Source organism: Uloborus diversus, chromosome 6 (assembly GCF_026930045.1).
Source record: "Uloborus diversus isolate 005 chromosome 6, Udiv.v.3.1, whole genome shotgun sequence".
Taxonomy (NCBI): Eukaryota; Metazoa; Arthropoda; class Arachnida; order Araneae; family Uloboridae; genus Uloborus; species Uloborus diversus.
Window position 1 is genome coordinate 143,800,280 of NC_072736.1, and position 25,260 is coordinate 143,825,539.

General features: G+C 31.6%; 2 protein-coding genes across 2 annotated transcripts in view; both read left to right on the plus strand.

Annotated features, from left to right (window-relative positions):
- The window catches only part of LOC129224326 (uncharacterized), a 430,920-nt gene that overhangs the window by 246,177 nt on the left and 159,483 nt on the right, over positions 1 to 25,260 (plus strand). The window lies entirely within an intron of this gene.
- Positions 12,562 to 17,611, plus strand: LOC129224329 (facilitated trehalose transporter Tret1-like). Its single transcript, XM_054858767.1, has 2 exons — positions 12,562 to 12,743; positions 16,347 to 17,611. Exons 1-2 carry the CDS (start codon positions 12,605 to 12,607, stop codon positions 17,495 to 17,497), a joined length of 1,290 nt encoding a protein of 429 aa, XP_054714742.1. The 5' UTR covers positions 12,562 to 12,604; the 3' UTR covers positions 17,498 to 17,611.

The following is a 25,260-nucleotide window of genomic DNA, read 5'->3' on the forward strand; positions in this document are numbered from 1 at the left end:
CGATGAACGTGAGAAGGAAAAAATTCTGCAATTGTAAAGCTTGAACAACAAGAACAATAACAATAATAACTTTTGGAAAGAAAGTTTTAAACTTAAATGTGTGGTTCTGGCGTTATTTCAAAAAATAACAGCGAGTTTGCATTATACGAATTCAGTTAAGCAGATTTCAAACCGACTACGTAAGCAACGTTTGCTGCTGAACAGTCTTCATCTCAGACTTTCATCGCACGTTATTCGCTCTACGTAATGTAATTCAAACGCCCCCTTGCTACCAATCGCTTACTTATTGGTATTTTTTTATTACTTAGTTAAAAATTATTTTCGATAAGAAGATCACGATTTGTTGATTGCGTGAATGGATGTTGTTTTGACCCTTGGTTCAAGTTATAGTAGATATTCTCTAGTATAAACTATTTATTCCACATCCTTTAGATATAAAAATAGATACAATTAAGGGTATATACATATTAGAAAAAACGCAGAGGTCGGCGTGCAACCTTCGGATGTGCCGTCAGAACCTGAACGGACCGTTAAGAGGTCTTACTTTTGGAAAGGATAAGATTTGGAAACTTTCTATTGGTTGGTGTCCACGTGCACAGTACGTTGTGTGCATGTGCTGTACAGGTGATGTGTTGGTGTTATACCCCATATAGATATTTTGAGTCACTGACTTTTTGTCACACTTTCATTCAAAAACAACAAATGCAGACTGTTCAGAAAGTCTTGCAGCGATTAAGAAAATTCATTTAAAAAGAAAGTAACTACTTTAAATTTAAAAGTATTTTTTTGTTATATTTTGATTCTTTCATTATTTTTTTTCCTTCTACGTATACATCTTTCGTAGTTTTTAAACGTAAAAGTTATTGGGGGTTGATCCTTAAAAACCCTCTCGCGGCACTCCTGGGACTTTTTTCTCTCCTATACGCTATTTTTCAGTTTTCGATGTTAGCTCCACCTACACGCCTTTAGATAATATTGTACTAATAGGAGGGGGGGGGGGGAGTTGATAAGATTAGAATTAAAAAACAAATTGAATTGCGTATAAATATTTTTTCTTAAGTACATTTTCTTCATCTGTGCAGGACTTTATGAACACCCTGTAACCCACGGACTTTTTTCTGGCAAAACATTTTGAAAAAAAAAAAAAAAGCGGACCGGTAAGTCCCCCCTCCCACCCCCCACACATAAAAAATTAATAAAATAAAATAAAACTTTTGACTTGCGGACTGTTAGAAACTTTTAGAAAAAAAATCGGATGGGTGAGGCTTTAGTTTTTTTTTACTTAATAAATAAATAAATAATTATTAACTTGGTGTCAAAAAATTCTCAATTTTTTTTAAATGTAAATTTTTAAATATAAAGTAATTGTTGTACATAAATTACACATAATTGAATAACAAATTGAGAAAGATCATAGAAAAATATAAAATTTATGCAAAGAACGTAGTACAACATTTATTTTTATTGTTTAGTTTTATTATTTTAAGATTTGTTATTTTTGTGTTTTTGGGACGTGCATAAATCTTTTTGAGGGCATGTCAAATGGACCACCGATTGAGAATCGTTGGTCTTTTGTGACAATCTCAACTTTCTCCTTATTTGCACTTTCTCTTTTACCTCACGCACGCTTCATTCTGACTGCTCATTCATGAAATCTTCACAACACGACCCTGTTCCTATCATCGCATCTTCTTTTCTTTTTTAATTTTGAAATATTTAATAAAATATGCTCTTTTTAATGCGATTTCATATTGAAGTGGCATTGCAAAAAAGCAAGACGTGAAACATGTTAATTTCATTAAATTATGCGTTGTTTCAAGAAAAAGAAACGTGTGATGAAATTTAATTATGACATTTTGTGTTAGCAAAATGCCTCCTCGTTTCCACTTTCTCTAATTCCACGCCCTTATCTTACTGCTCGTTTATGGGCTTTTATAATGACATAATTTCAATCACCACATCATCTCTTCGTTTTATACGTACTTCAAAGTGTGCTCATTCTAATGCGAATTCATGTTGGAAGTGGCGTTTAAAAAAACAAAATGTTAAACATTTTTAACTACTGCATAGTTATTATTAATTTGTATTTCATAAGCATTTTACATCCAGTTTCAAAAAAAAAAAACTTAAATGACACTCCCCCCCCCCCTTCCCGCAAAATACAAGAATCAAATAATCAAATACCATTCTTTCTTCATAAATTCTAAAAAGAATGCGATGTTTTTGATTTCGTATCAAGCTTCCTGCTGGAATACTTGTGCGTGACGTGCGTTTAATCCACACCTTCCTCTGCTCTTTTGATAAATTAAACATATTTTCTACATTTCTTTTTTATGTTTTGTAAAAACTAAATGTCCTTGAACTAGTTTAAATGATAATAAATGTCTTCTCAAAGTTTTCGTTTATCATTACCTATTTTGGTGTTTGTTTTATATTGATTTTTACGTTAGACACATTTAAAAGTATTAGTATAGCTGCTAGAAAATTTCTAGACGTATTACGTATAGAGTGAGGATATTATTATTTGATTTTGATTGACTTTTTTCTCGAGACGCTAACTAAAGGTAAAATCGACTGATAAAATCGCAAAAACATTATAAGTAAATAAAGCCATTATTTAATGCTGATTCCAAGTTGACACTTGGTTACTTAATTTTATTCTTGATGTGAAGTTCTGATTTATTTTGAATGGTTTATAATCGTTACCATTATTATTTATTCCCACAGTATTTTTCTTTATGTAGAAATCACACGTTGCTTCAATTGAAAATATTAAAAAAAAGGTTAGCGCGATTATTACCAAAAGAAAGAAAGAAAAAAAACAGTTGATAATAACTCTACTTATAAGATAAGTACTTTTCTATGTGTTCTGTGTTGACTCTTATTTCCTTTTTATTTTCGAAAATTTCTAGACGTATTACTTATAAAGTGAAGAGAATATTATTTGATTTTGATTGACTTTTTTCTCAAGACGCTACTTAAAGATAAAATCGACTGATAGAATCGCAAAAATATTCAAAAAACAATGTTATTCATACTGCTTGAAGATGTTTATCATGATCTTTGTTTCATTGCGAAATTTTAGTGTTTTCTAAATTGAAATGAATAAGTGTTGTTACAAAACTCTAACGGGATTTTTTTTATCTTAGGGTTATTACAAAGGTTCTTAGTTTTATAATAAATATGTTTTCTTTAACTTTTATTCTGTTAATTTTATTTTATTTCTTTTTTTTCTAATCGTAGACGATGTGATAGTTGCTTATCGACTCAGCTAATCCTAAAAATGCTTTTTTTTTTACATAGTATTATCGATTAAGCAACTATAGTTAACAAATGAAGTACTCATATACTGAAAAACTATCAATGAAGTGCAATACATTATTGCTAAACGAATTGGTAAAATGTTATTTTTTAATAAGGAGTTGTAGGAAAAAAAAAACAACTTTTTTACATTTATTAAGATATTTTTTTTCGTTTTTAAACAACTAAAAATTGATTTTTTCACCTTTTTTTTTTTTTTTTTTTTTTTTTTTTTTTTTTTTGCCTCGCGAGTGGTGTGTTCCTGCAATACCGCGTCTCTTCTCTTTCTTTATTTCTTTTTTTTTACGAAATTTCATTAAAACATTTTGTTGTTTTGGAAAAATAATTAATTTTGAGCGCTTAGAAACAGTAATTATGAACGATTATGCTGCAAATAATATCTAACTTTAGAATTATTCTCATTAAACATATTTAATTGCATTCATTTTGAATAAGTTTTTAATTTTATCTGATGTTTTCTAAAGGGAAAAAATTAAATTCTTTAAAATTATTGTGTTGTTCAATATGACAATGGTGCACAGTTTTTTAAGTCAGAAATAGATTTTTTGATGGTTGCTTTTTTTAAAGTTTCCTGATCAATAATTTTTCTTTTTCTTGATATAATATTTAGTGTGAATAAAGTAAGTGAAAAGTTAATCTGAAATTTATCCAGAGCAAACTTTGAAAAACATTGAGTTTTTAAATGTATTGAACAATACAGCATAGAGGTTCGGAAAAAGAAGAGAGACTGTATTAATTGTAATAACAATAAAAAATAACTATAATAATAATAATAATCTTAATCATAATTCTGATAATTAGTCAAAACTTGGCTTCAGTCGGTGAGAACTAATGTTTCAGAAATATTTTTTATTATTATTATGATTATTACTACAGTTAATCCCCGATTGTACGTCCTCCGAATCTACGTTTTCCCCGCGTTTAAAGTTTTTTCTTCGGGACTATCATCAATTTTACTGCTATGTGTTTCCCGTATTTTACGTTTTTTAATACGTTGTTCCCTTGCTAAACATAAAATCGGGGTTTACCACTTTTTCTTTTCTTTTTTTTCTTTTTTTTTTTGCTATTTATTTACTTATTTCTTACTACAGTGAAACCCCAATTTTACGTCCCCAGAATCTACGTTTTCATTGGGTTCATTATGAGTTTTGCTGCTATGTATTTTCCGTATTTTACGTTTTTTGAATTTATAAAATACTTTGATTGGTAACAACGTGATGAAAAGACGTAAAATCGAGGTTTACCCTTTTTTTTTTGCTATGTATTTATTTGCTCATTTATAACTTCAACCAAACTTTCGAAATATAGTGTGACTACTCCGAACCCTCGACTCGACAACATGACGGATAAAAAGAAAAAGCTAAATGGATTCGAGAGCGATTTAGAGAGAAAAACATCTACAAGTGTAGAAGAGGCATTCGAACACTGAAGGCACAGGAAAAAGGGCAAGCCCGGTAATCCAAGCACCCAGGGGCCAAGTGGAAGTAGACTCAATAACGTGATTCCCTCGCTATCTTCTCCACGTTCTTGAGCCCCGGACATACGTCTTGCTGACACTTCTTTTTCCTTCGCGAGGTGGTGTATACCTGCTTTCTACGGAAAAATGTACTAAGTATACGGAAAGGGGGGGGGGAGGAGATAGCGTGGATGCTTTTGTAAAAGATGGCTATGCGAAAATAAGCACAGAATGAAAGCCAAAGAGGAATGGACCGCAGCTATCTTGTCAACAAGAACGCGCAGAAGCATTTTTCAACAGGACTGGTGAGAAGATTGGTTTATGGGAAAGAAAATAAGATACATTAATAATGAAATGTGTTGCGAGAAGGAGATATTTTTGTAGGGATGGGTTTCCCTTTTCTTCTGGAGATTGCTTCAGTGCTGTTGATTTATTCTTCACACAAAGATAGTTTCTGAAACATTGATACCGTGGAGGAACTGACAGTATTGAAAAGCAACGAAATTTTCAAGCGAAAGAAAACGAAAATGATCGTTGCGACGAAGGTTGTTATTTATTGTCTCAGTTGAAGTTAAGAAAATTATTTATAAGCAGCTGGGAAATTTCGCATTGTTTTTGCTGGGTTATAACAATAGTTGTTATTAAAATTTTAATTAATATATTGTGAGAATTTGTTGTTTTGGTAGGGATAAATGTTCCTTTTTTTTTCTGAAGATTGCTTCAGTGCTTTTGCTTTATTCTTCAAGCAGAAAAAGTTTCTGAAACATTGGTATCGTGGAGAATCTAGCAGTACTGAAAAACAAGGAAATTTATGAATAAAATCAACCAAAACGACCGTTGCATATAAAGTTATTATTTATCGTCTCAGTAAAAGTCACGAAAAGTATTTATAAACAGCTTCAAAATTTCGCCTTGTTTTTTTTTTTTTTTTTTTTTTGAAAGACAATATTTACAGTTACAGTTAGTTTTTGAACCAAGTGCAGTTGATTCAGACAGCTGACAAAAATGAATTCATTTTACCTGCAGTATATTAAGTGCAACTCGAACTCCTGAACTTTTTAAAAATATGAATGATCACTCTTAGTAAACTGTAAAAGAAAATTTCGCTTCTGGGAATTCGACCAACATATGTTGGAGAATTTTAGAAATTCAGTTTTATTTTAAATAGGAAAAAAATTGTGCCAAAGTACACACTTTTTCACTGCAAATACAGATTATATTTTGACATTTTTTAAAAAGAAAAAGAAACTAAATGACTACTATAATAACATCAATGAATACCAAAAAATTACTTTCATAAGTACGAATGACAATTATTTTTCATATTTTATGAGTAACAAAATACGTATACGTATGGAAAAAATCTGAAAAATGTTTTGAAATGTTTGAAAATCATGAATGTAAAAAATAACGTTAATAAAAGCTCAAATTTCAGCAAAATTGAAAAGGTTGCAGTAAACTCACTATTATCCGCGGTCTTTTACACTTTCAATTGAAAAAAAAATCGACAGTGGCGCACTAAATGTAGATAAATGTACCAATTTTAACTCAACGAATTCAAAATCTATTTTTAAACATTCCTGCTTTTTACTCCCCCCCCCCCTGCCCTCCTTTCTAAGACATTAAACCTTCCCAGGCCACCGAAATCTGGCTTTTAGATCCACATTACTCACTGCTTTAAAACAAAACTACTTACTGACTTTCGATCAACACTACTTACACTCGTAAACGAGTGACCAGACCAGTTTTGTTTGACCGTGTACGTTTTTGGTGTAACCTAGCTTGATCTCTTTCAGTTAATCGGTTTTCATGATTTGCTGTCGTATATGTTTAATTATTTTGCAATAATAGGCGTTCCTTTTTTAGCATTTACATTTTTTTTCGTAAATTGCTATCGTTTCAACTATAGCTTATAAAATTGCGAGTAATATTGATTTTTTAAACTATTGCATACACTAATATCGTTTTTTTTTTTTTTTTGGATTATCCACGGTCACCGTGCTACCATATTCTGCGGACAATCGAGAGCATTATTATTTTAATCATTTATTTTTTAAAAATCATTGTTCATGTTTTTACTGGTTAAACTTTAACGTTGTAAGGTTTAAATGTCTCGCTGTACATTAAAAACTGCTCTTGTTAAACTGTGCTTCACTTTTACCGTTGTTAAAAGGCTCTGTAGCTATTCTCGAAATAGTTACAAAAGTAAGAGCTGCGTTTGCACTGCGCCTGGATTTGCATTTAAAAGCTAATGTTTGAAACATGATTTAATATTCAATTACTTGTACAACAAAACGTTGAAGCGCTTTGAAATCTTGAAATTTTTGCTGCCCTAAAATGTAGGTTTTGCTCCATTAAATTGATTTATTTTTGCATTTGTCTTGAGCATTTTCTTCAAATCTTTTGCTTCATCGAATTTTATGGGATTTTCTTTCAGTAGAAATCCGTAGCGCTTAGGTTTTGGGGTAAAAGTCTGAAGCTTTATGTGTTGATTCAGATGTGTGTTTTGGATGCTTCTTTTTAAAAGATGGGTATGGTTTGAATCTAAAAAGACGACATAAAGGGGAAAATATAAAATGGTCGAAAGTTGTGCACAAAGCAACTCAAACTCAGTAAATAAAATCTTCGCTTTTTCCATTTTAGAGTGTAACAATGCATAAGACTAATATATGCCAAAAATGAAATGCATATAATTCTTTCGTTTAGGTTTTGTTCTGAATTATTTTTTTATTAATTTAGTTTAATTTCCGATTATTTGTTTTGTAAGTGTTTTCTCTCGTATTGTTTCTGTTATTCTCAACTACTTTTTTAGATGAGCTGAAACTTGTGAATAGTCATGTGCGAGACTTATTGATTTTTGAAAGACCCCTTGAAATATTTTTGTTTAATTTGTATGACATTTAGGAGATTTCAGTACCGTTATAGCAGGCTTTGCATCATACCGTAGTCGAATTTTATATAAATAGTAATTGATCATTGACCCTTTATCAATGGTAAATCTTTCTTTTGAGACTGTGTAAGATCGTATATCCTAAACTATCCTCTAAATGCTTGGACCTACATGCATTTAGTTTCGTCATGTTTGAGATTGTTAAGTTAATGAAAATTAATATAAGATCAGCATGAAAAAATCAGAACTACGGGTCATCAGAACTAATGTTCTGATGATTACTTATGATAAAAGGTAAATGATTAATGCTAACCAATTGACCGTTATTGCTGTATTTAAAAAAATTTTGGTTTAACTAAATGAATAAAATAAAAATTTCCATCGCCTTGTTTTCGAATTTATTTTCGTGTTTACATGCACAGCTCATTTAAGAAACTGAAATTTTTTGTTCCGTTTCAGGAAATCTACTGCTATGTCTTCTTTGCGTCTAGGAACATAGTCTCCATTGTTTCTTTGTTTGAAAGTAAATTCTGTATTTCATGTATCAGTTGTCCTCTTTTGGATACTTTCGATTTCGTTATCGTCCCGTTTTTAAAAGTCGTTGCTTCTTGATTCATTTCAAAAAAATAAATGTCTTTTTTTCCGTTTTTTTCTTCTGAAATTAACTCCATCTTTATTCGTGTGTACGTACTTTCCTCTCAAAATGTCCTTATGTTGCAATCATTTTCTTTTGCACATTTAATTTTACCTTTGCCATATTTCAGAAAGTTTGTTTCTGAATTAAAATTCGTTATATATTTATTTTATTTATTTATATTTATTTATTTATTTTGCTGAAACCATTCCCTTTTAGAAATTATCATGTTATTTTGTGCATTTATGAAGTCAATTCCTTTTTTCTTTTCTTTTCCCCCTCTTTCTCCCCTCCCCCGAATTAAGATGCATTAAAATGTAAAATTAACGGTCGCCACCCGCAGAGTGATTTAATGAAAAGAAAATTATAAGTCACATATCAATTGCCACCGCAAAAATATATTAATGATCAAAAGGCATTAAGAGTTATTCGTAAAATATTTTTCACCAAAAATTAAAATTTAAATGCAGCTTTTGTGAACTAATTTACATATTACTTTTTTACTGATTTATATATTACTTATATTTATAAAGATGTTTAGGGTTTTTAATTTCAAAAAATTAAACATATATGTACCGTTCAGCATTTAGAAAAAAAAAAGTTGGCCACTCTTAAAAGGTCGTTCTTCAGCATGACACCTTTTAAATTGGTAGTGTATTCACATTTTAATGACATTTAACTATGCAATTGGGTAAAATGCACGTGAGATCCACAACCGTCTACCAAATAAGAAAAACTCACCAGAAACTAACTTTGCCTTTTTAATTCTTGCGTAACTTTCTGCCAAATACTAAATCTTGATTACGTAAAATAAATTACAAACAGCTGTGTAGATGGCAGAAGTAGTATTTAAAAAATAAGTAAATGAAACTGCTGTGGTAATTTAGTTTCATTTATTTTTTAAACATTGAAACCGCTTCTAGATTCATTACCCGTGGAACGATGTAAATAAACATCAAAAATAAAAAATAAAAAAAATCATTCGGCTCCCGACTCCGTCTCCTTTACCCCAAAATCAGTCCGACTCCACAGCCCTGCTATTAACAATGTCAAAAAGCGAATTAAGAATTATTTTTAGGAATTTTAATTTAGACTGAAAGTATTGATTTCATGTTATTATTTAATTGTTTCAAAATAGTCAAAATGAGAATGAAAAAAAAATTATTCAGTTAACGCTCAGTTTACGGCGCCCTCTTACATCTAGGGTTCGGGGAGATAGCCCTGTTTGCACACCCCCCCCCCTCTCCTCTTCAGACGGCCGTGTATGTATGCATAAAAAAGTGCCAATTGAAGTAAATTTATTAATAAGATACATTTTTATCTTCTCGGTTATATTCTTGTTTAATACGCGGTTGCTTTGTTCGCTTGCTTACAGTTACATTTTTTCCAGCGAATACCTGCGAAATCAGCTCAGAATAAAACATGAAATATATTCAGTTCGTGCAACATCAAGCTGTTCAAACACGAACCGTTTGAGACTACAAAATGTGTTCATAAACTTGAATTGCATTGCTTCAGTTTTAAGACATTTTGGTACTGGTAAGACGTTCATAAAATCATATGTGTTTGTAAACTAGAGGTTCGTAAAAGTGAGTGTCAACTCTGTTATTGGTATGAGTCAGTTGTAAAAATCCATTAGTTTTTTATTTTTCTGACAGCCTTTCTACAAAAGGTTTTTGTTAATATTTTTTCCGAATTATTTTCTGATTTTATTTGATTTTGTAATCTAAAATCATTACCTAAAATAAAATAAAGATAATAAAAAATATACTAATTTACTCCCTTTCCGTAATTTTATCATTGTGCTTGTCTTCTCAATAAACTGGCCGTGAGTGATAACCTTTTTTGCATATATTATTCACACCCTAACGATAAGTTTTATTGTCTTATCCTCTCACCCTTTATTTATTGATATATTTCCTAATTCTGATGAAGTCAGGTGATAGAGCTTTTAACCTTCAAAATCGACTCAGCCGGTTTTTGTTCCTCGTTTCTCACCTTCCAGGTGAACCATATTTTTGTTCTTCGTTTTAAAGGTTCAACTATTTCATTCCTTAATCACAGATCTTACTTTACTGTATACATTAAAGAAAATAAAAATACTACCGTGAAACTATGTGTTAAAGTTGTAGTTGTGAACTTCTGCATGCGTTAAAACTTGCATAGTCATAAGCTAAATCAATAGCTTGAAATGGATTCGTTGCCGTGTCAAAATTGTTACCTTGATTCTGAAGTTCTTCTAAATGCGCTAAAAATAAGCAGTTTGCGTATTGAGACCTTGAATGGACATAATGAAGGCGTGTAATAGCGAAGAAATATTTGTTAGAAAAATCCTACGAAATACCATCATGTGTTCGAATTGGAATAGTTGATTAATGTTGGTAGGTGATAGTTGTTGGATTGAAACAAATCCTATTGTGTGTATTCCTTAGAAACTCATTTTATTAACCTGCTTTCCCAGTAAAAGTCGGAGAAAGAAGAAAAAAGCATGAAACAAGGTTTAATGCATCTTAAAAATATCCCGAAAAACAAAAAAAAAAGTCAAAAATAAATAAAATAGTTAGATAAATATAGAAAAATTAAAAATTGGAAAGTAGGGTATTGAGATGGGGAAAAATGTCTGTCGGTCTCTCTGTCTGTCCCCCCTAATAACTTTTGAATAAATAGTCCGATTCGAACAAACTTTTTATTGTTCGAAAGATCTCGGCGAGTACACCTCATTCCCATGTTTCACTTTTTGATTTGAACTATTTTTTGTTCAATTTTGAACAGTTCAAAAAAACTTAACATTAGCGCCTACGTTGAAATTCAAGGCAATTCAGGCAATTCCGAACTGAGAGACGAATTTGCTTCAAACAAACTTTGTACGAAAAAGCTTTTGATGGAAAACTTGTATATAAAATATCTTTTTGATTTGAACAATTTTTCGTTCAATTTTGAACAGTTCAAATCCCTTAACATTAGCGCCTACGGGGAAACTGAAAGTCAATGTAGATTCCGTACTTGAAGGCGGATTTACTTCAAACAAATTTTGTTGGAAAAAGCTCTTGACGCCAAACTCCAGACTTCGACTCCGAGAATTTAAGGGCACTTGACTCCGACTCCTGTGCCCGACAATTAATTGGACTCCAACTCCCCAATTTCGACTCTGACTTCGTAGCTTTGGCAAAAATTTATACACGGAGGACAGATGACTGACTCTGATTTTTGGATATTCGACTCCGACTCCTTTATCCCAAAATGAGATTGACTCCGACTCCGCAGCTACGTGTAAAATAATTATTGTTGGTATGACTTATTTTTATTTTGACGCTAAAGTTTTAATTTAGGCATTCAGTTTTCGGCGAATAAACTCGAAGTCATTCATGTTTCTACATAAAAATATACGCAAACGATTTTTTTTTTTTTTGACAATGAAAATTATTTTTTAAGTTGACATTTTATTGTTTTTATTTATTTTGGTAATTGCATTAATTCATTTAAAAAATTATTTTTGGCAACAGGGGAAAAAGAAACGATTTTTTTTATATGATGTATTTATTTTAATAAGCTTATTAATTGTAATTATTATTTTTTCGTTTTGAAAGCTGTTAAAGATTTTTTTAATGGAAAAAAGTGTATTAGCTGTTTTGTTTAAAAGGTGCTGCTGCTTTTTTTTTTTTTTTTTTTTTTTTTTTTTTAAAGATGAGTGAGGAATATTTTATTCCAAGAAATCAGCTTAAAATATTTAAAAAATATATTTAAAACAATTTGCAAATTTTAGCTATTTTTGAGAATATTGATTAGGTACTAGAAAGTAGTATGGGTGTATGGGAAAGTAGGCTCGTTTAGTTCTAGACAGAACTTCTTGTTTTGGATTGACTGTTCAAATTAAAATTATTCATTGGAAAAGTCTATTTTTATTAAGACTTGTGCATTCGATTTTAGGAATTTTTGTAATAAATGTTTTTTTATTTTTCAATTACACCTGTAAATTGAAACTAAGGGAAGAACCTGTTGGTTTCTAATAGCTTTAACTGTTTTTCAGCTTTTTGTTAAAGTTGAGTTCGATTTTGGTTTGTACATTCACGTTTGAATTGTGTTTAAAATTCGAGTTACAGAAATGGATTGAATAAAGCTAAAACTATTCATTCGGCACTAGGTTTCTTTTACAGTACTATTGAAAATGGTGTCTAATTTTGCAAGGAAACTGAACCTTTCTACGCATGTCGAAACCATGGAACTTCAACTGATACCCGAGACCAAATTGCGAAACACGAATATTGCTGCATTCTCAGCCTTAATATTCATTGCTGTTCTTGGGATGGTTGCTGGTTACTCAGCCCCTGCAACTGCTGACATGAAGAAACCTGGAAGCAGATACGAAGGTATCACCGAAGATCAAATCACTTGGATTGCAAGTTTGCCTAATTTGAGCGGAGTCATCGGAAATGCCCTCTCTGGTAAGCAATTATGAGCCATTCTCAAATTACTGTTGTAGTGAAAATTTCATAACCAAGACGCGTCATCTTAATTTTCGATTATGGAGTAATGTTTCGTCACATTGTTACTGATTTTCGGTTTATATTTTTGGGAGTCATGAAAGAGTTCGTGCTTTAATTGAAAGTTTTTTTTGCCCTTAAGCAATTATGTTTCAAAATTTAATTTACTGAAACTGCAGTTTCACCTTGTTTTGAATTTTTGATTTTTAATGCAGTAGAAATTAAGTAACCCAGTTTTGATTTTTTTTTTTTTTGTTTAGTAAGATTTTGTTAATATGTAATGTGTTTTTTTGTATACAGTCTGCATTTCAAGGTTGTCAATGTTTAATAGTTGATTATAAACCAGATTTGTCAAGTTTGTCCTTTTTCATGTCTCATTCCCAGGAATGGTAAATTGTATCTGTAAACCAGATTAAAAATCAATATTGAACATGTTTTCAAATATTTAAAATTGTGGGATTAACATTCCTTTCAACTGAGGCATTTTTAGCCAAGCATCTATATCAACATTTCATTTATTGCGATATCTTTTTACAACATTGGACTATGTACACTATGTACAAGTATACAGCTTACCTGCCCTGTGTGGTAAATGGTACAGTTTACTTGCCCTGAATTACGTTTTTTGAAAACATTTTTTAGCGAATTCAAGTTTTTGTTTGTCTACTTGTGAGAAATGCTCGTACACGTGGTTGCTGCTCCACTTTCAGCCCCCCCCCCTTCCCAATCTTAAAATTAAACGAGCTGATGTGTGCATCACATGACTTCCTTTTACTCCAAGTTTATGTCATTTCCCCATTACTGGCAATTTTAATGTGATTCAATAGTTTACTCTCTAACTATTACCAACAGTGGCCAAATTGAAACATTGATTAAAAAAAATAAAAAAATAATCGCCAAATTTGTCGCCAAATTGGTGACAAAACTTGGCGACCAAAAGACTGGCGATATATTGCCAAGTGTCCGACAAATTATAACACCACTTGAGTTTACATCGAAATTAACAATGATTTCTCCCTAAAAAGGGGCAAAAGACCCCTGTAGAAACACCCGAATGCAACCAAAAGGGGAGGTGCACAACTAGACCCCACTAGGAGTCTACGTACCAAATTTCAACTTTCTAGGACATGCCGTTCTTGAGCTATGCGACATACATACGCACATACATACATACGTACATACAGACGTCACGAGAAAATTCATTGTACTTCACTCGGGAATCGTCATTACGGATATTTCACGTGTCTATACGTTCTTAGGCACTTTTCCAAGTCTGGTCGAGTCGAAAAAAAAATCAATATTCATTCGGGGGTGAGTAAAATGGTGGATTTTTGAGTGAAAATTTTTTCGCGAATACAATACTTCCTTTTTTGTAAAACGAAGTAAAAACACAAAGCTCTATTAATTGCTCACTTATTAAGGCTATTTTAATTAAAAAACTGAACCCCTTAGCTCCATTTGTAAGGTCGTTTTCTTAAATTCACTTTTATTCCGTATAGTTTTTTCTTTTCCTTTTCTTTCTTTCTTTCTTTTTTTTTCAAATTCAAAAAAAAAAAGAAGACGACGAAGAACGTTTTTTTTTAAAAATAAGATCCTGGATACTAGTTCAGGATCATGTAGGTAACTTAAAGATCAAACATTTACTGAATCTTATTTTCAACTTATTAGCTTTAAAACAATCGCGTTACTTCTTAAATAGCGTAACTTGACCAGTATATGATCTTCTAAGCATAATTTTCAAGTGATAATTATCGTTAAAAACAGTAGCATTTGGTACATTACATTAAAACATTTTGTGTGATAACTGTAAGCGTTGGGAAAAAAACTGGGAGAATGTTCAAGGTTCTTTTTTACTTCCTTTTACAAAAAAGGAAGTATTGTTTAATTACTTAATTTCCATTTTACTCACCCACGAATGAGTATTGAGTTTTTTTTTTCTCGACTCGAACAGACGTGGATAAGTACCTCGTATAGACACGCGAAATATCCGTAATGACGATTCCCGAGTTAATTACAACGAATTTTCTCGTGACGTCTGTATATGCGTATGTGCGTATGTATGTCGCATAACTCAAGAACGGCATGTCCTAGAAAGTTGAAATTTGGTACGTAGACTCCTAGTGGGGTCTATTTGTGCACCTCCCCTTTCGGTTGCATTCGGGTGTTTCTAAAGGGGTCTTGCCCCTTTTTAGGGGGAAATCATTGTTAATTTCGATGTAAACTCAAGTGGGATTATAATTTGTCGGATACTTGGCGATATATCGCCAGTCTTTTGGTTGCCAAGTTTTGTCAACAACTTGGCAACAAATTTGGCGATTTTTTTTCTAAAATCTGGTTTCAATTTGGCCACTGTTGGTGATATTTAGAGAGTAAACTATTGAATCACATTAAAACTGTCAATAATGAGAAAAATGACATTAAATTGAAGTAAAATGAAGTCATGTGATGCACACATCAGCTCGTTTTTTAGTAATTTAGTAAAACAGCTAATTACCATTTCCGCTATCAAAAAACTTTGGTGGTCCAAAACCAGTGCCCTTACCCTAATCTTTTGAAATTTTGTTCGCTTAGTTTTGGCTCAATTATGGAGTTAAAAAAAAATAGTTGAAAAATGTCTAGTGTAGATGCATAAAACGTGATGAGACACTAAGTTATCAATTTAGTTTATTGAGAAGAACGATCTTCCAAAAAAAAAAAAACACATTTGTATTAGTGCTTTTACAAACGCATAAATATAAGGAAACACTGAGGAACAGTGCATCTTACAAGTTTTGAGTTCGAAAATTCCACTTTTATCGGATCCAAAACACATTTTATGTGTAAGAAAAAAATCCTTAATGCAAAACCTCTGCATAAGAAAAGATAATCTTTCTCTTGTGTGTTTTATGTACATGCTCTTATATTGTTTCAATTTTTTGCAACTCTAAAAATTTTCAAAACTCCGTTATCAGTTATTGCTTTAGAGATGAATATAGGTCAATTAGCATGAGCAACAGTACTGTCTAATAAACATTCTTATAGACTTAAGGTCAGTTAGTGACATCTTGACAGCTTAAGAGAAATATGATCAATAATTAGTTAATATTTCACTATTTAATCATTTATTCGTCTAGAAAATACTTATTCGTATATTATAGTATTATAGTGTGAACATTTGGTTCGACTTACGAGTAATAATACCACAAATCATATTTATACAATAAAAGCATAAAAGCCAAATATCTACTTCTCCCTCAAGTACAAGGAATCTCCACAAGTGAAATTCAAAACAATGGAATTCGTAAGAAATTTGAACAATGCATTAGAAAAAACAAAAGATTAACAGTTTAAATACACTATGTAAACAATAAATTTTTGTTTCAGAATCGCGTTTTAAACATACATGCGTTGTTCATCCAATTTTAATACTGTTAAGAATTACACTGTAATTTAATTCTAGTTTCTATTTAACGTATTAGAAGGTTTTTTTTTTTTTTTTTTTTTGTGTGTGTGTGTTCTGTGATACTTTTTATACGTAAATTTTTGAGTTTTAACTTTCTTTTTATTTATTTATATTTTTTTTAGGTTTTATTTCCCAGAAGCTTGGGAGGAAATCTGTGCTGATGTATATATCTCTTTCATTTATGACCAGCTGGCTACTAATTGCTTACTCAAGATCACTTTTGTATGTATATGCTGGACTCCTCATTTCCGGGTTTAGTGCTGGTATCGCCTCAGTCGCAGTTCCCGCTTATGTCGTCGAAATTGCTACGACGGAAAAACGAGGATTTTTAACGTCCGGCTTTCAAGTGTTTTATTCTTTGGGCGTTCTCGTCATGATGTCGTTGGGAATTGTACTGAGTTGGTCGTGGTTGGCCATAACCGCAGCCATATTTGTAGTTTCTGGAGCTAGCCTCATGTTCTTTATGCCCGAATCTCCTGCATGGTTGGTGCGCGAGTCCAGATGTGCTGAAGCTATTCGTGGACTAATGTTCCTCAGAGGGAAAAATGTGGATTATGTCAGGGAAATTGAAGAGATCAATGACAGTATGCGCAAACATTCATCCAGAGGCATCCGATTTCAAGACTTTTTGAAGCCGACATTGTACAAGCCTATCGTGATTGTCTTTTTGTTGTTCTTTTTCCAACAGTTTTCAGGAGTCAAATCCCTCATGTCTTACACCGTGGACATTCTCAAAAGTGCAGGAAGTGCCATAGATCCTTTAACCGCTGCGGCTATTGTGTCCGTAGTACAACTTTTAGTAACAGTGACAAGCTGCTTACTGATGGACAGAGCTGGTCGCAAAGTCTTGTTCATTGTTTCTGGCTGTTTCTTGTTCCTCAGTCTGACAACTCTTGGCCTGCACAGTATTGCTGTGCAAAAGTATAATTTTGATCAGGAAAAATACGGCTGGGTTCCTGTGATGGCTTTTGTTGTATATGTTGCTGCTTATGCTATCGGCTTTGGTCCCATACCCTTCGTAATGACACCAGAGTTGGTGCCGATTAACACACGAAGCTTCCTTTTGGCCATGGGGTCTGTTACGTGCTCGGGTCTGGGGTTTGTTGTTGCAAAATCGTTTGACAGTTTAAAGACACTGATGGGAGAATATGGTTTATACTGGGGTTATGCTGCATTTTCTCTTCTGGGTTCTTTGTACTGTTTCTTCTTTATACAAGAGACAAAGGGAAGGACTATACAAGAGATAAACAATTCTTTCTCAGCTTCTTCATAAGATGGCTCACATGTCTCAATGAAACAAGGAAGTTTTTACATGATCAGTTTTACTCTGTTGCAATGAAAAACTGTTGAAATTCCTCTTTTGTCATTCTGAATAACTCTTTCATTGTTACGCATATGTAAACAGATGTGTATGTATAAAATAGTTTCATACATTTAATATGAGGACAAGACTTAACTGAAGCTTACCAGATTGTTCTATACACGGAAAATATTTCATGTTTTCTGAAGATGTATTGTGCATTCTGTTTTTATTACATTACTTTTACAATTTTAAAAAAATAGTTTGCCCTTTCTATTAATATTTGTCTTACGAAACAGCAGCTTAGAGAATTTGCTGTTATTCATGGGGTTCGATACCTGTGAAAACATTCTTTGTGTGTAATTAGCGTTTGCTCATAATTGAAAGGTGGTTATGGATCACACATCCAATATTTTTATTTATGAATCCACCCTTGTTAAAAGGCATTAAAAAATGAAATGTTAATGTATAAGAGCCATTTCTATGTCCACTGTTTAAAATGTTCCGTTTCTTGTAAAGTTCCTATGTATATTTTGTATATTTTTTGATCACGCATATATTTTCATGAATTTATTTTATATTAGAATTTGTAATTCCAGTATAACTTCGAGTTAACGATATCCGATTTAACTATTTCCTCAATTTTATGATACATTTCATTGGTCCGGATTTGACTGCATTAAATGTCTATGCTCCTCGATTTAACGATATCCTTGATTTAACTTTTTTCGATTCCTTGACAATCGTTAAATCGAGGTTATACTTTACTTACATTTAGATCTAAGTTTTTCAGAGCGAAATAGACTGGCATTGATAAATACTGTAATGTATTGAAAGTTTAGTTGAGCATATGTGCTCCATCGTATCCTATAATTACCTGTCCATACTATTGTAATTTATGTAAATATATCGAAATTTCACTTTCAGGAATAACATTGGTTACCAAATTTTTCCATGTATTTTTTTTTTTTCCTGTTTGTTTTGTTAAATGTAATTTTTTTTTCTCTCCAGTAATTCTGAATCCACTCTACAAAGGTATGTGTCAGATAATTTTTCAGTTACTCGAAGTCGAAGTTTAGAACAACGTTTAGTTTATTTATTTACCTTCTTATCTTAATAGTTCAATTCAATAACGTTTGAAATAAACGTGCGAAACTTGTTTGTTACTAAGTACAAATTTCCGGAAAGTAATTTAAAAATAAGAAAAATCTTCCACTTTAATTTTCAGTAAAAATCCTCCTACATACTTACCTTTTCAAACTTTATTCGCTAAATACCATTGACTCTTATTAGCTAAGATACAGCGAGAAAACATCTTAATCGAATTTAAATGTCTAAGTATTCATCTCTTCTTGGTACTTTCAGGCGCTTGTGAATAATTTAAATCCACTTTCTGTGTTCCTCGCTTGATCTCAACCCAGCTCTTTTCAATCGGGTCATCGGCTGTGACCCCCCCCCCCTCCCCCCCCTCCCCGTCGAAATTTTTGTCATTCGCTTGTGACCCAAATTCTGGCGTCGACAGTGCCTTAAATGTAGCCCCCAAACAATCGTTAAAATCGATGATTTAGCCCGGGATGAAGAGGACAGAGAAGTTCCGTTTCCCTCTTTGTGGAAACATAATAAAAAAAGGAGACAATATTAGCCCAATCAAAGCTCTTATCGGTCTTTTTGGCTACAAATTCGCACTTCTTTTGTTAGTTTCGCCGATAAATCGATTCGCTTGAACGTCTTTTTCATTTTTAATAACGGAGAAGTTTTGTGTTCTGTTTCCGTCAATACGAGTGTGGAAATTTTTGGCTTTGTTAACTTGGTGGTGCAAACTGATTATTTCCCGATGAACGTGCGAAGGAAAAAAAATCTGCAATTGTAAAGCATGAACAACAAGACAATAACATTGATAACTTTTGGGTAGAAAGTTTTAAACTTAAATGAGTGGTTCTGGTGCTATTTAAAAAAAAAAAAAATAGTGAGGTTGCATTATACGAACTCAGTTAAGCAGATTTCAAACCGTTGCTGCTGAGCAGTCTTCATCTCAGACTTTCATCGCACTTTATTGGCTGTACGTAATGTAATTCAAACGCCCATTTGCTGCCAATCGCTTACTTATTCGTATTTTTTTATTAATTAGTTAAAAATTATTTTCGACAAGAAGATCGTGATTTGATGATTGCGTCATAACGTGTTGAATGGATGCCATTATACTACAAATGCCAGACTGTTCAGAAAGCCTTGCACCGATTAATAAAATTCATTAAAAAAAATAATTACTTCAAATTTAAATGTAATTTTTGTTAAATATTTAGATTTTTTCATTATTTTGTCTTCTTCTACATATACATTTTACATAGTTTGTTTGCGTGAAAACTAAAGGTTTTTGGGGGTTGATTCTCAAAAACCCTCTCGCGGCGCTCCTGGTAGTTTTTTCGTTCTTATGCGCTATTTTTCATTTTTTATGTTAGCTTCACCACCTACGCGCCTTTGGCTAATATTGTACTAATGGGGGGGGGGACTTGTTGAGATTAGAATGAAAATAAAAATTAAATTGCGAATAAATATTTTTTCTTAAGTACATTTTCTTCATCTGTGCAGGATTGAATAAACACCCTGTATAACCTCCACCAGTGGCGTGAGCAAAAACTAGTTTTGGGCGGTGCGTGTTATTATTGTCATGACAGAAGAAATTTCGTTAGAATTACTGTTTGGTAGAAAAAATATACATAAAAATCACGACTTATCCATTTTATTTTTCCAGTAAAACTGTCCAAGAGTTGAAATTTTAAGTTATGAAAATGAACAGATCTTTAATGAACTATGAAGAACTCACATGAAGTCTAATATAGTCTTTCTCAACCTTTTTTAACCCGCGAACTCTTTTCTAGCAAAACATTTTGAAAATAAAAAAAGTGAACCGGTAAGCCCCTTCCCCCCCTCCTTCTCCCACAAAAAAATTAAATAAAATAAAATAAAACTTTTGACTTGCGAACTGTCGAAACTTTTAGAAAAAGAAATCGAATCACTGAGGCTTTGGTTTTTTTTAACTTAATAAATAAATAAATAAGTATTTACTTGGTGTCAAAAAATTCTCACAAAAATTTTTTAAATGAAAATTTTTAAATGTAAAGTAATTATTGTACATAAATTACACATATTTAAATAAAAATTTGAGAAAGATCATAGAAAAATCTAAATATTCATGCAAAAAACGTAGCACAAGATTAATTTTTATTGTTTAGTTTTGTTATTTTAAGTTTTGTTATTTTTGTGTTTTTGGGACGTTCATAACTCTCTTTGAGGGCATGTCAAATTTACCACCGATGGAGAATCATTGGTCTGGTATGACAATCTCAACTTTCTCCTTGTTTCCACTGTCTCTTTTACCTCACGCACGCTTCATGCTGACTGCTCATTCATTAAATCTTCACAATGACCCTGTTCCTATCATCACATCTTCCTTTCTTTTTTAATTTTTAAATGTTTAATAAAATATGCTCTTTTTAATGCGAATTCATATTGAAGTGGCGTTGCAAAAAAAAGCAAGACGTGAAACTTGTGTAACTTTATTAAATTATGCATTACACTGCTAAGTCGCATCCAGTTTCAAGGAAAAGAAAAATGTGATGAAATTTAATTATGACATTTTGTTTTAGCAAAATGCCACCTCTTTTCCACTTTCTCTAATTCCACGCCCTTAACTTACTGCTCGTTCATGGGCTTTTATAATGACATAATTTCAATCACCACATCATCTCTTCGTTTTATGCTTCAAAGTGTGCTCATTCTAATGCAAATTCATGTTGGAAGTGGCGTAAAAAAAAAGTCAAACATTTTTAACTACTGCATAATTATTATTAATTTGTTTATTATTCTTATTTTACCTTAAGGGGTCTAAGGAACTTTAACCTTCAAAATTTTCGATTTTCTGGAAAAAATATATGTTATGCGTAGTTTAATTTTGAACAATTTGATACCTTATTTATTATCATACGCAAAAAACTTTTCGAGTTATCGTGAAAATGCGTAAACTTTCCCCATTGAGATTTATGTTAACAGCAGCTGTTAAAGCCGCTTTTTCTCAGGTGCCGATTTCTTCGGTTTTCTCGTTTTGCGCGCGTGATATCTCAGAAAGTTTCTCATATATTTCCGTAAAACTTTTCATGCATGTTTGTCTGGTATATTTTTATGATCTGAACCTAAATTTCAACTAATAATAAAAGTTAATATTAAAAAAAAAAAAAAAAGAAAACATATTTTTGCCCAAAATTTTCGAAATTTTCGATCGATAGTAACTTATGAAATTTCAAAAAAAAAAAAAATTAAAAATAATAAATAAATTTAGGTTAAGGTCATAAATAGAAATCAGATAAACATACATTAAAAGTTTTACGGAAATATATAAGAAACTTTCTGAGATATCATGCGCGCAAAACGAGAAAACCGAAGAAACCGGCAAATGAGAAAAAGCGGCTTTAACAGCTGCTGTTAACATAAATCTCTATGGGGAAAGTTTACGCATGTTTACGATAACTCGAAAAGTTTTTGGCGTATGGTAATGAATAAGGTATCAAATTGTTCAGAATTAAACTATGCATAACATATATTTTTTCCAGAAAATCGAAAATTTTGAACGTTAAAGGTCCTTAAACCCCTTAAGTTTCAAAAAAAAAAAAGTTGAACTTAAATGATGACTTTTTTTTTTTTTTTTTTTTTTTTTTTTTTTTTTGCGCAATACAAGAATGAAATACCACTCTTTCTTGATAAATTTTAAAAAGAATGCAATGTTTTTGATTTGGTATTAAGCTTTCGTTGGAATGCTTGGTTGTGTCGTGTGTTCAATCCACACCTTCCTCCGCTCTTTTACAGATGAAATATATTTACCACATTTCGTTTTTATAATTTGTAAAAACTAAATATTCTTGAACTAGTTTAAATGGGAATAAATGTCTTCTCAAACTTTTCCTTTATCATTACTTGTTTCGATGTTTATTTCATATCGGTTTTTACATTACAGACACATTTAAAAGTATTAATAGGTTTTCCAGACGTATTTTCACAGAAAGTTCAAAATAAGTAAATAAAATTATTATTTAATTCTGATTAGTATATTTGCTAGAGAAAATTTCTAGACTTATTACATATAGAGTGAGGAGAATATTATTTGATTTTGATTGACTTTTTTCTCGAGACGCTACCTAAAGATAAAATTGACTGATAAAATCGCAAAAAAAAAAAAAAAAAAAAAAAAAAAATATTAGTAAATAAAGCCATTATAATGTTGATTCTAAGTTGACACTTGGTTTATAAATTTTATTCTTGGTTTGAAGTTCTGATTTATTTTGAATTATTTATAATCGTTATCATTATTATTTATTCCCTCAGTATTTTTCTTTATGCAAAAATAACCCGTTACTGCGATTAAAAAAAAAAAAATGCAAGCACGAGTATTACCAAAAGAAAAAAAAAAGTTGATAATAATGCTACTTAGAAGATAAATACTTTTCTATGTGTTCTGTGTTGACTCTTATTTCCTTTTTATTTTCGAAAATTTCTAGACGTATTACTTATAAAGTGAAGAGAATATTATTTGATTTTGATTGGCCTTTTTCTCAAGACGCTACTTAAAGATAAAAATCGACTGATAGAATCGCAAAAACATTCAGAAAAACATTGTTATTCACACTGCTTGAGGATATTTATCATGATCTTTGTTTCATTGCGAAATTTTAGTGTTTTCTAAATTGAAATAAATAAGTGTTGTTACAAAACTCTAACGGAATTTTTTTTCTTAGGGTTATTACAAAGGTTCTTAATTTTATAATAAATCTGTTTTCTTTAACTTTTATTCTATTAATTTAATTTTTTTTTTAATTTCTTTTTTTTTTCTAATCGTAGTCGTTGTGATAGTTGCTTATCGACTCAGCTAATCCTAAAAATGATTTTTTTATAGTCTTATCGGTTAAGCAAATATCGTTAACAAATGAAGTACTCGTATACTAAAAAACAAACAATGCAGAGCAATACATTATTGCTAAACGAATTGGTAAAATGTGATTTTTTAATTATAAGTAAAGAGTTGTAGGGAAAAAAACAACCTTTTTTACATTTATTAAGAAATTTTTTTTTCGCTTTTGAGCAACTAAAGATTGATTCCCCCCCCCCCCCCTTTTTTTTGCTTTGCGAGTGGTTTGTTTCTTCAATTTCGTGTCTTTTTCTCTTTCTTTGTTCCCTTTTCTTTTAACGAAACTTCATTAAAACATTCTGTGTTGTTTTGAGAAAATATTTAATTTTGAGCGCTTAGAAACAGTAATTATGAACGATTATTCTGTAAATAATATCTAACTTTAGAATTATTTTCATTAAACATACTTAATTGCATTCATTTTGAATAAGTTTTTTATTTTATTTGATGTTTTCTAAAGGGAAAAATATTTAAATTGTTTTAAGTTATTGTGTTATTTGATATGACAATGGTGCGCAATTTGTACGTCAAAAATAGTAGTTGATTTTGTGATGTTTTCTTCTTGTAAAGTTTTCCAATTAATATTACTTCTTTTTGTTGATGTAATATCTAGTGTGAATAAAGTAAGTGAAAACACAATCTGAAATTTATGCATAGATAATTTTAAAAACATTGAGCTTTTAAATGTATTGAACTGTACAGCATAGAGTTTCGAAAAAATTAAAGGGACTGTATTAATTGTAATAACAATAAAAATGTCAATAATAATAATGATAATAATAATAATCATATTAATGATAATTAGTCAACACTTGGCTGCTGTAGCCTTCAGAACAATTTTTTTTTATTATTATGATTATTACTACAGTGAAAACCCGATTGTACGTCCTCCGAATCTACGTTTTCCCCGCATTTAACATTTTTTCATTGGGTCCATCAACAATTTTGCTGCTATGTATTTCCCGTATTCTACGTTTTTAACACGTTGTTCCCTTGTAAAGCATAAAATCTGGTTATACCACTTTTTTATTTTTGCTCTTTATTTAATTTACTTATTTGTAAATTCAACCAAACCTTCAAAATACACTGTGACTACTCCGAACCCTCGACTCGACAACATGACGGATAAAACGAAAAAGCTAAATGGATTCGAGAGCGATTTAGAGAGAAAAACATCTACAAGTGTAGAAGAGGCATTCGAACACTGAAGGCACAGGAAAAAGGGCAAGCCCGGTAATCCAAGCACCCAGGGGCCAAGTGGAAGTAGACTCAATAACGTGATTCCCTCGCTATCTTCTCCACGTTCTTGAGCCCCGGACATACGTCTTGCTGACACTTCTTTTTCCTTCGCGAGGTGGTGTATACCTGCTTTCTACGGAAAAATGTACTAAGTATACGGAAAGGGGGGGGGGGAGGAGATAGCGTGGATGCTTTTGTAAAAGATGGCTATGCGAAAATAAGCACAGAATGAAAGCCAAAGAGGAATGGACCGCAGCTATCTTGTCAACAAGAACGCGCAGAAGCATTTTTCAACAGGACTGGTGAGAAGATTGGTTTATGGGAAAGAAAATAAGATACATTAATAATGAAATGTGTTGCGAGAAGGAGATATTTTTGTAGGGATGGGTTTCCCTTTTCTTCTGGAGATTGCTTCAGTGCTGTTGATTTATTCTTCACACAAAGATAGTTTCTGAAACATTGATACCGTGGAGGAACTGACAGTATTGAAAAGCAACGAGATTTTCAAGCGAAAGAAAACCAAAGTGATCGTTGCGGCGAA